The sequence below is a fragment of the Symsagittifera roscoffensis genome, chromosome 5 (genome assembly GCF_963678635.1).
Source record: "Symsagittifera roscoffensis chromosome 5, txSymRosc1.1, whole genome shotgun sequence".
Lineage (NCBI taxonomy): Eukaryota > Metazoa > Xenacoelomorpha > Acoela > Convolutidae > Symsagittifera > Symsagittifera roscoffensis.
The window spans coordinates 15,812,046-15,823,867 of record NC_087066.1 but is presented as its reverse complement, the minus strand read 5'-3'; the positions used below and the strand labels follow the sequence as shown (position 1 = coordinate 15,823,867).

The 11,822-nt window shown below is 37.3% G+C and overlaps 3 protein-coding genes across 4 annotated transcripts in view; 2 read left to right on the top strand and 1 right to left on the bottom strand.

Annotated features, from left to right (window-relative positions):
- The window catches only part of LOC134846378 (MAP kinase-activated protein kinase 2-like), a 238,769-nt gene extending 230,356 nt beyond the window's left edge, over window positions 1-8,413 (bottom strand). For both annotated transcript variants that reach the window (XM_063863699.1, XM_063863700.1), the window contains exon 1: window positions 8,386-8,413. The gene's annotated coding sequence lies outside the window, so the exon portion shown is untranslated. The remainder of the gene's footprint in view (window positions 1-8,385) is intronic.
- LOC134846380 (sialomucin core protein 24-like) overlaps window positions 1-11,822 on the top strand; it is a 267,010-nt gene that overhangs the window by 235,517 nt on the left and 19,671 nt on the right. The gene's annotated exons all lie outside the window — the stretch shown is intronic.
- LOC134846620 (enhancer of rudimentary homolog) lies at window positions 11,453-11,794 on the top strand. The gene has a single exon (XM_063864005.1). The coding sequence runs from the start codon at window positions 11,453-11,455 to the stop codon at window positions 11,792-11,794; it is 342 nt and encodes a 113-aa protein (XP_063720075.1).

Below are 11,822 nucleotides of genomic sequence, written 5' to 3'. Positions count from 1 at the left end.
ATTTCTGTAAATCGGATCCATTGTTATCAACGGTCACGCAGTAATTTTAATAATCTTGCCATGCCTACAAACTTCTCATATAATTTTTTGCAGAGTTACTCTCGGTAAAGCTAGTTAAAAAGAATTTGGTATAAATCTGGTCTTTCTGTTTTGGAGTTTTCCAAAATGTCATTCTTAACAACTTAACAACTTACCTCTTAACTAACTTCTTTGTGCTTATATTCATCGATTAACAAGATTCGCAAAAAAAAAATTAAATTCCCATGGGTTCCATTTTTTCCATTAGGTCAAATTGGGTGCCTGTCAAGCGCATTATTAACATCACTATAGCACCTCTCCAGTCACTTTACCTTCATCGTTTTTATTAGTAGTTTTAATTTTTTACTTATGTTTATACTTCTCGAAATATAAATTTCTTTGCCAATTTTACTTTTAGGCTGCGGTGACATCAACCTAATCCAGGTCCAGTTATACATTTTAATGACATATCGGAAAGACTAAACGATTACAAAAACAACATAAAAATTCTACACCTAATTTGCAGGAGTTTGAGCAAAAAATATCAAGTAGAAAAAAATAATTAAATACATGTGGACTCTAATGATAACAACTTATGGACACTAGATAGTGATCATTTAGTCTCTTTTCGATGTGATAAGATCAGCAATCGCAAGCAAAAAAAACAAAAGGAGGGTGCGTCGTGATACTCATTCCTAAAGTCTTACACCTTAAACTACGCACAGGTCTAAAGTTATTTCATCAAAAGTATGACAGCATCTGGGTAGAATTTAGAACATCAAAGAACGCACTGAAAGATCAACTCTATTAAATGTTTTCTTTTAATCCAAATAATTCTTTAAAAAACAGAGTTAGTCGATGAACTTGCTCTGTCAGTTGACTTCGCACAGTCCTATGATTTCAATATTGTTCTTCTGGGCGACTACAACCTTAGCTATTTGAATACTGAAGAGAAAGAATCCTTGGATAGATTTTTAATTCCCGATAACTTAGAAGTTGTCAAAAAATCGACGCAAACTCATTCAAAAACACTGACTATATTATCACAGACTTCAACTCAAACGATCTGAAGAACAAAGTTTTAAATTTTTTTCCACCAAATAGAACTGATCACTTAGCTACAACTTTAATTTCTGAGTTAAAGTTAGTTGATAATTCAGTTCAAGCGCACAATCTACGATAGATTTAAAGATTCAGAAAAAGCTTTCAAAATTACCCTCACAAGCATTATTGGGGGTCTTTCTACAGGCAAAATAACCCTGAAAAAATGTTAAACATTCTAACTTCCAATTTAGTAAGCTGCCTGGGCTCTGAAAGATTGGTGCAATGAAAATTATCCTCACCTTACTTTTCTTATAAATGAAATTATTAAGTACAATTTTGTTTCCAACTCAACTCGAAAGAGAGAGAGAGAGAGAGATTTTTAAAAAAAGACCCAGAAATAGTAGCGAACAATAGACCAATCTCCATAACAGGTGCGCTTTCTAATTTTTTGGGAAACTGCTATACCAACAAATCAATGAATACTTATTATCTAATAACCTGCTTAGCAACACCCAATTTTGTTAGAGAACCTCATATTCAACAATGGACGCCATCTTTTATTGCACTGAGTTTTGCGCAAATCAATTAGTGTAAATAAATATGTTGCCGAATTTTCATTAGCTGTATCAGAAGCTTTCGATACTATCATTTACCAACATTTAAAAAACTAATTAAATGATTTGGGATTCCCTGAATCAGCAATTGAAATGATTCATATTTTTTTAACAATAGACAACAGAAAACTGTAGTAAAAAACACTGAATCCCATTTGATTTCACTTCACCAAGGCGTACCTCAAGGTACAACTTTGAGACCCCTAATTTTCAGCCTATACATAAATAACTTGAACAAAAATTTAATTGAATCTTGCAAAGTGGTAAAATATGCAGATCATACACTTCTATTTTGTAAAGATAATGACATCAAAAAATCTCTACAGCTACTGCAATAGTCCTGTGAGAATTTGTCTCTGTACTTCACAAAACATTCACTAAAACTCAACACAAAGAATACTGAGTTGATAATATTTTGCAAAAAACATCCAGGCAGAACCCACAATTCAAAGTTCAAGTAATATTAGATGATAACAAAATAGAAGAAAATACAGAAGTTACATATTTGAGGGTAAGTCTAGATCAATTTCCAACTTACAATACTAGGAAATTTAAATTTAAGGAATTTTTTTCTGTCTATTTTTTGTGAAGATCCTTCTATTGCAACCTATTGAAAAACAACATGGAAAAAGTTTAAATTTATTTTATATTAAAAATATATCCAAAATTTTATTAATTTGTGATTGAATATATAAACAAGAATTTTTGTGTGACTTACACTTGCTGAATAATACTAATTATCTTTTGAGGCTAAAGTGTTCACTTTTTTTAAGTGTAACAGTTATCGACTTTCTCTACTAAAAAAGACAAAAAAATAGGAGAACTTAGAAGTTGCGAAGTTTTTTTTAACATTGCGATCTGGGCGTGTATGACGCGTAACAACTTTATTTTCGCAAAAACTGAAGATGGCAAAAATTAAAACATTGAATTCCGCTGCCAAAATCAGAGCAGACTTTGAAGACAAAAGACGAAAATTAAGTATCACGACTTGAACGAACACGGAAAAAAAGTTTTCCCAGTTGTAACGGTTGTGCAGCTAAACACATTACTGGACGACTTTCACGAATCGGGAAAGCCGAGAACAAGAATTGCAACCTTTCCGTGTGGCGAAGAAGACGATGCTTCAGTGAAGTCAAAGAGAGAAAAGTGTCCGGCGCTGTGCTCCAGAACTGGTATTTTAATAAATTTTAGCTTCCTTGAATGACTTGATCTTAGTTCATTACCATCTTATTTCATTATCATTCACAAGTTCACAAGTTCAATTCTGGTCTATAGGTTTCGGCCTCTATCGACCAGCTCTTTCGTCGACGTCCATTTCGTCATTCCAAAAACGATGCGTCGTACATTTCGGACGCCCATAGTTTGTCAAGTCTTGCTTTGAATATGTTGACGTTCTCGCTCGATATTATTCTTTCAGGCAATGAGTTCCAGTCGTTAATGGCTGCGATAGTGAAGAAGTTTTGTCTTGCTGTTGTTTTGGTTTTCCTCGTTAAAATTTTGTACGGGTTTCCTCTGGTGTCTCTTTCATTGATCGTAAACAGTCCTTCCGTTGCTGCGGCATCGTACATTCCATTCAAAATTTTGAAGACTTCTATCATTCTTCCGCGCTTCCTTCTATACTCCAGCGATGGCAGTTTCAGAGCTTTCAGTCTTTCCGAGTAACTAAGTTTTTGTATGTTTGCGACCAGTCTTGTCGCCCGCCGTTGAACGTTCTCAATCATGATCTTGTCCTTTTTCAGGTATGGGTTCCAACACTGATTTGCGTATTCCAGGTGCGTTCTCACTAGGGCTTTATATAGGGTTGTTAGTACCTCAGCGTTAAAATAGATGAAGCTTTTCCGTATTATCGCGACCATGCCGTTGGCCAACCTTGTTTTCTTGGCAATGTGCTCACGGAATAGTAGTCTCGAGTCAACTATAACCCCTAAGTCTTTCTCGGTTTGAACATTATTAAGGTATGTATTCCCATCCAAGGTGTAATTTTGTTCCGCTAGTTTTACCCTTCCCGTTAACGTGAGCGTATGGCATTTTGTCATGTTGAACTTCATAAGGCTACCATCAGCCCATTTCGAAATTACATTCAGATCATTTTGCAGTTCTTCATCTTCACCTAAAGCTGTGACTGATCTGTAGGTTTTTGCATCATCTGCGTAGAGGAGCATTTGGGATGTGATTCCATCCCCCATCAAGTTTATGTAAATTAAGAACAGAATTGGTCCCAGTACAGACCCTTGTGGGAATCCACTGATGACGGGTGCCCATTCCAAAAAACTTTCGTTGACCACCACTCTTTGTTTTCTTTCTGTTAAGAATGAGGTAATCCATTCGAGAGTTTTTCCTCTGATCCCGTATCTCGAAATTGTGTTTAGTAGTCTTTTGTGGGGTACACTATCAAAGGCTATTTGGAAGTCAATGTAGATGATATCTACCTCGTTACCTCTGCCAGTTCTGCTGTCCAGTCGTCAAGTGCTCTCAGTAACTGTAGGGTCGTTGATCGCCCTGGTAAAAACCCGACTTGCTTGCCTTATATGATATGGTTGTTTTCTAAAAATTCAAACAGGTGACGTCTGATGATTTTTTCCATAATTTTACAACAAATGGATGCCAGGCTAATAGGTCTGTAATTGTTAGGATCACTTTTTGCGTCCTTCTTGTGAATTGCTGATATATTTGCGCATTTCCAATCTTCTGGTATTTCACCTTTCTCCCAAGAACTTTGCATTAAACCGCTCATCATTTCAGCTATTTCGTATCGGGATTCTCGCAATACCCGAGGGTGTACGTTATCTGACCCCATTGATTTCGTAGTGTCTAGCGCATTGAGTTCATTTAGGATTGTCTCTTTGGAGATAAAGAGGTCATCAGGTATTTGATTTTCTTGGTAATCCACTTTTTCCCAGCTGCCTGGTGTTTCGATCGTGAATACAGAACTGAAAAAGTTGGCAAGAGTATCAGCTTTATCTTTGTCGTTCATGGTCCACTTGTCTGGTCCAATTTTGAGAGCCGGTATTGTTTCGGTTGTTTTAATTTTCTTATTCACGGAGTTCCAGAACTTTTTAGGTTGGTGTTTGATGCTTTTGGATACATCTTCTTCGTGCTTTCGAACACATTGTCGTGTCAATTTCCTGACTTTGTTTCGAGCCGATGTGTAGTTTTCTTAGTTTCTTTGCGACTTCTCTTTCTTGAAATCTTTACAAGTTTTATGTTTATCTCGAAGTACATCTCTTACTTCGGAGCTCATTGGCAATTTGTGTTGCTTTATCCGGATTTTCATTTTAGGTATAAATTTCTTGGTGGCTGAATCAAGAGTATTTTTGAATTTATTCCAATTTTGGTCAAGGGTTAGCAAATCTTCGTAAATTAGATTATTTTTGAAGTCAGACCTGAGTTCATCGTAGCTTCCTGTATTGTAATTTAGCCTCTCTTTGGAGCGCCTTGTTGTCCAAAGGTTGAATTTTGCTTGTAACAGTGTGTAGTCACCTTTCCCCAGTGGAGAGATGTATTCAATGGAAGATGGTTCTAAGGTTTTATCAGTTAATAAGAGGTCTAGGAGTGACGGTTCATTATGTTTGGTCACGCGTGTTGGTCTGTCAACATGTTGGTCGAGATAAGAATCTTTGACCGCCTCAATGAAATGGTGTTCTTTGCTGTTTTCGTCGTGATTCGTGCTCACATATTTCCGGTCTACATCTCGGAAGTTCATGTCTCCCAGCACAATGTATCTAGATCGACTTGATCCTATTTTTCTTGAAAAATTGTTGAGGTTGGAGTTGTTTTCGTGAGTTGATGATGGGCTCCAATATGTCGAGGCGATGACAACTTCTCCCTCGGTTAAAATCAAGTTAAACACTTGCAGTTCCTCGAATCCAGAGTCATCGTTTATTTTCTTATATTCCATGTCTTTGCGAATGTAAAGTAGCTTGCCTCTGCCTTTTTCATTCGGATTCATGTTTTTGTGTTTCAAGTTGTAGCAATCAAGTTTGTGCCAAATTGGGTTCCATATGTTTACAGAATTCTTAGGTTTAGCTTCTGTAAGAGCAATAACGTGCGGTAACAGGTTTGTTTGATGTATTAGCGTTTGTAACTCTATGAACTTTTCAGGGTTTAGGGTGTCTACATTCCCGAACCAGAGCTCAAAATGTTCTCTGTTTTCGGCGTTGTTCTTTGCATCATTGTTATCTCCCTTTTCTTTACTCTGATTATTTTGTTCCCTCTGACAATTTGAATGAAGTTGCCGGGTTCCTCTGCTGTTAAGTTTTTTGCTCGCTGCACTAGGAAGCGGAAATTTTCCCTCTCTTTCATGCTCCTGTCTGGAGTGATTCTCAGGTGTTTTAGCTCATCCTTGGCATACTTCAATTTTGTCCGATTTTTCATCATGTGTTCAGCATCATCCTGTAGTTTCAGTGTGATTCTCAATGGTCTTGGCCTGGTTTCGTTTTCGTGGTCCTCAGATAATTTGCCAAGTCTAGTGCAATTTTTAACTTTTGTTGGTTCAATTTCTATGCTTGCGCATAGCTCACGGATTAATGACCTGTCTTCATTCTGTCGCAGTTTCGGTTTGGTTGATTTACTTTCCGGTGCTTTGTGTATGATTAGATTTCGTTTTCTTTTTAAATCTTCTTCCTCTTCTCTTTTTTGCTCAGCTCCAGCTTCAAGGATTATGTCTTTCAGAGGTTTAGTGACATTTGGTTCTATCTTCCAGGGATTTGCATTCGATCCCATTGTTGGCTGTGCTTTGTTTTTTGTTCCATTCATGAAGTAATAAAAATCCTCCATTAGAATTTTCACGGAATCAACAGTTTTATCCAGATCGGTCCTCATTTTGGATATGTCCTGATGTGTTTTTGGAGTCACTGCGTCTTTCATTAGGTTCTTTACATCCTCGGTACAATTGTCGCAGCACCATATTCCTTTAGATTTCGACATGTAATCATAAACTGCCGTTGGCATTTTCAAACATTTTGCACAAAAATGTTTTGCACAGTTATCGCACTCCAATACTTGATCCAAGGGATCTCCGTAGTTTTTTCTATAGGTTACACATGTCCAGGCCTCATCAACCTGTGATTTGTTTGTGTTTTTCCGTGTACGGTTACTCATTCTTAAAGACTTCACCTAGACCGCTCCAGAACAACTAAGTTCCAGGTAGCTACCAGAGTAAAATCTATAAAAAAAAAGTTTCTAACTTTACTGTTTCTTCCTTTTCTTATTCTTCTCCTTGTTCTTCTTTTGCTTTTGAGGCCTGCTTTTTTTCGTGTTTGTTCTATCGCTTCTTTTTTTCGACTTTCTTTTTCTAAATAGAGGTCTATACTTCTTCCCAAGGGACTCGAGGTTTATAAATCGTTTTAATATGGTTTCAAGGAACTTTATTTCCAATATAGTTGAGGGGTGGATTTTCTGGAGGTTGGATTGGTACCACCACCCGTTTTGTTTCCTTCTGGAGATTAGCTTTTTTCCGGCTGGTATTACGAGAATGTCCAGCTTTCGTAGATCCTCGAAGATATTTCTCGTGCCTTCCCTTTGGCAATATATAATTGCCTTGATTCTCCAACTATGACCAGAGCCAATATTTTGCTAACAGGTTACGAAAATTAACTAACGTTCAAGTGGTTTTCACCACAAGAAAATTACAATCATGTTTTCCATCATTGAAGTCAGCATTTTCTAATGACCTCAAGTCAAGAGTGGTTTATAAACTGTCATGTAGTGGATGCACTTCCACCTATGTCGCACAAACTGTTCGACATTTGACCACTAGAATTGAGGAACATAAGAAAGCAGACTCACCGGTAGGCCTCCACCTTCAGCAAAGCCAACTTGATGGAAATAGCGCAGATCTTAGTTGGGAAATTATAGATAGGTCAAACAACCAAACAAAATTGCTAACACTAGAGGCACTACATATCAGGAAAGAGAAACCGGGCTTGAACACGCGCGATGAGTTTAGGAGCAGGGAGTTAACACTGAAAATTTAGTCCCAAAATATTTTTGGTTTTTTATTCAAAACGTACATGTCTAAATCAAAATTATGACTCAGAAACTTCCAGACAAATTAATTTAAAAATGTTTTATTAATTTTAGAAGTTAAAAGTATTTTAATCTTAAAAGTAATTTAGAGGTCAACTGTGATTGGCTAATTTTTTATCATGATGGTTTAGAACCAAATTGTATGTGATTTATTGTAAATAACATTTATAAATTGATGTTTTATCGTCATTTAGAGTAGTTTATTGTAAAAATCCTGACGATGCACATAGTTGCGAAAACGTTTGAAATTTACTTTTATTAAAAATTTCTCCAACTATGCTTTCTGAGTGTTTTGATTAGGTTCGGGACTGTTTCTGCTTTCTTCTTGTTGAGTCGATGTTTGGTGATCGTGTTATTCAGCACGTCGTGCCAAAGGATTATCTCTTTTTTGTTCCTGAGTGATCCCTTTTCCAGGAGAAAGTCGAGATTCAGGACGTTATGGATAGATTTGGGATGAGACTCAGTCCTTTCGTTGCAAAACTGATTCGGGACAATACTCTCTTCAATTTATTCGGGGCTACTTCGGTTGAGAATTTGAGGGAACTGGCTCCATTTTTATACACCATTAACAATCTTCACCCACGAAGCTAGAGGCGTGGGACTTGTTAATAGTGTGTCAATTCAGTCCTCTAGCTCAGATTATCTGAAATTACACGGTTTGTGAATTTGAAACGGACAAGCTATTTAATAAGTTTATCACAACAATTAGGCAACCTATTTAATGAGTTTATCACAACAGTTAGGCTAAATTATCAACAATTATCATAATTGGAGAAGTTAGGAAATCAGGAAAAAATCCAACCATTTCCGATGGATTGAGTAATTTTCTCTACTACACAAACATATTAATAAAGTAAAATAATAAAGATAGAGAATCAGCCCTGTTTTATGAGTGAACTCGTAGTCCGGCAATACTGAAACCCAGCCCTGAGCTCACATGTCAAAAAGAATTGCACTGCTCGTTAGATAGCCTTCAGAGGATAACGCTTTTGTCGACCCAATGTAAGGAGAGGCATGTTGAATTAGCCACGAAAGAGACGTTCCAAAGACTTTCCATCTGTTTGTACTTCCGGGCGAATTTTAAAAACTTGAGGCAACCGATCCAGGTGATAGGTCGTTTTAGCAGAAAAAACTCACCCAAATATTAGAACTCAAACTTGCGAGAGCAAGAGTCTCGTATTCGGGAACTTTTTCAAAAGTTTCCATACTAATCTGTAAGAAATTGTATAGTTGTTTTTATTAGTGAACCTTAGCATCTTCAAGACTCCTTTCCACTTGTCCTAGAGGGTACATCGTTCACTATATACCCTTAATGTATGCATCGGGTCCGGACCGGACTTTGAGTTTTTAGACTATTGTTTGTATAATTAGTTTTGTCGGCTTTGTTTCGAGAGCGGGTAATTTTTCTGAGCTGTAATTCTTTGCTTTGGTCGTAGATGCAAGTGTTTTTGATTTAATTCTCTGATTTGTAAAATTATTAGCCGTGACATTTTCGTGAAAAAAAGCTGTTGTGTTGTAAGATTTCGAAGCAAATAGCTCAAAGATTTTTATGACAACAATTTCTCGAAATGGCTTTGTTTTCGGTTCAGTGTGCGGAAAAGACGTTACCGAGGATGGTTGGCATGGTCTTTTTTATATCAAAGGTGCAGGGAGATTCTCTAGGCATTCAAACCTGAATACCTTTATAAAGCAGGTCTGGTTTGAATGCCTAGAGCCTATGAAGCAGGTCAGGTTTGAATGCCATTTATCTTCTACTCACATTTCGTCTGTTTTAGAACCACGACACCTCTACATGAACGATCAGAAGCGACAAGACGGTTTGACGCTCGTTCCATGGGCTGTTTGTAAGCAGCTTTTTTGGGATGTAACGGTAGTAGACTCCTTAGTTCCTTGTAGGGTTAATGCCGGGTTTGTTTGTAAACCTGGTACGGCTGCCGCTGATGCGGAAGAGCGAAGAATTGACAATTTTAAAGATCTTTTAGATGATGGATATTTTTTTCAACCGCTAGCTTTTGAGATTCAGGGCCCGGCCGGCCCCAGCACATAATTTTTTTTGAGCAAGCTTTGTAAGAACCTAAGCATATGCACTGAGGAACCCAGAGCAGGCAGCTTTTTAAAACAGAGAATCTCCCTGGCAATACAGATTGCAAAAGCCGCTTGCGTACTCGGCACAATATATGACAAAATAACTCGACGAAATTTTTATTTGTAACACTTGTGTATTATATTTTCTCGTATCGAGTTGCGTGTTCTTATTGAAGAAACGCAACCCGTATCGATTTTAATTGAAAAAGATTTCAACACTTGTCATCTTCTTTTATCATTATCACTTCCATATCTAGAAAATTCCAAGGAATTTGACTGGAATACGTGATGAAGGGACTCTTGACTGTAACGTCGGTTACTATGATACTTTTGACCTTCTGATTACTTCAATGGGTGTCATCTCAATCGTTTTCGGCTTATTGTCCGCTCGGGAAAACTAAAAGCTCATTGAAAAAATGGGTTTGTGTTTTCTGATATTATGTTCATTTTTCATCAAAAAAAATTGCTTTAAAAATATTTTACAATTTTGTTATTCCCGTCTCATTTTCTATTCGCAAGTTCAAGCTTGCAATGCTGCACTCGCGCTATATCGCAATTGATGTGAAGCTCAGCTTCGTCCTTGTGTCCAATATTTTTTAAATGTGATCCTTAATCAAAATTAGTGGTTTGGTAGAAGCTTGTGAGCGGTGACGTCCCATTTGTACAAACGGTCATTTGTAACACAATGAGAAATTGGTCCCATTTGTACCAAAATTATTCAACTCGATTTCTGATTAGTCGAATTGCGAGCCAACGAATTATTACATTAATTTTCTACTGTTCAAACAGAAGAAAACTAAGCAGCAGAAAAGTGACCGCCGCAGTCGCGCCAGCGTGTTGCGAGCTTGCCAACAGATGGTAGGAATATACCAAAATTAGAGCCGGTTATCGCCTTAAAGGGGCGACGCGCGCGTAGCGCGACCACCGGTGACCTTAAACCAAGAGCTTGAAGTAGTCGGCTTAATAGTCTTAGGCCAAATGAATATTTTTGGTACTAACGCGATTGATTTTTTATTTTGGTACAAATGGGACTGATTTATCATTTTGGTGTTTCTGAATAAAAAAGTGGTCTATTAAAATGGGCCCTTCCATCGTGCGACGGTACGTGCACAGGTTGGATAGGGCCATACCAACGCTATATAAATACATCGGCAAATGAATAAGTCGATATTAATGCATCAAGAGAATTGTCAATTAAAATGTACCCTCCTCGATTATAGCACAGATAGAATTGTCTATGTTGGATGTATTTATAAGATTGGTACTTGTGTATAACCACCCATGTGAACATTAGCATTGGAAGAAATAGATTAAGATTTTCATTTGAGGCCAACAAGGGATAAGATAAGAGATTGATGGCATTAAGGATAGCGAAGTTCTGCCTTATTTACAGTCTCGGCATTTTTCATTCGTGTTGACAAGTTCGAAAGTGTCTCTTCTGCATTTCTGTTTGCAAACCTCATAGCAGACATGGAAAAAATAGAACATGAACCACCGCAAATACGCGACTTATCTGAACACAACACCTGATGCGAATTTTTGATTTGTTAAAAACAGATAAAGGCAATTACACATGTAGCATCGTAGATGTTGAAGTACATTGTTCGAATTTTTGTCGGCTTGATTGAAGTCTGCAGATAATTAATTGTCAAGTTTTCAGAAAGATGAATCGATCCGCGCGAAGTAAACCTGTCAATCTTAATGCACATACAATTTTACTCATACAAACTGGCAGGGGATCCGATTCGAAGACATTTTCGGACTATGACTGTCTGGATGAAGCCTTAGAAGGTATATGCAAGACGTTTGAAGAACATCTGAAGCGAACAAATCCTACCAAGCCTACCATCACATACGATATCTCTCAGCTCTTTGATTTCATCGACCAACTACCCGACCTCAGTTGTTTCCTGTTGGAAAAAGAGTATGGACTGTATGCTCCGTATGACAAGGACTGGATCAAAACCCAGGTTTACGAGCTGCTTCGAAAACAAGCGGCTAAATAAACATTATACTACTACGAAAGTAATGAGA

Excerpts from the sequence above, each read along its gene's own strand:
- LOC134846620 (XM_063864005.1), top strand. The coding sequence starts at position 11,453 with ATGAATCGATCCGCGCGAAGTAAACCTGTCAATCTTAATGCACATACA.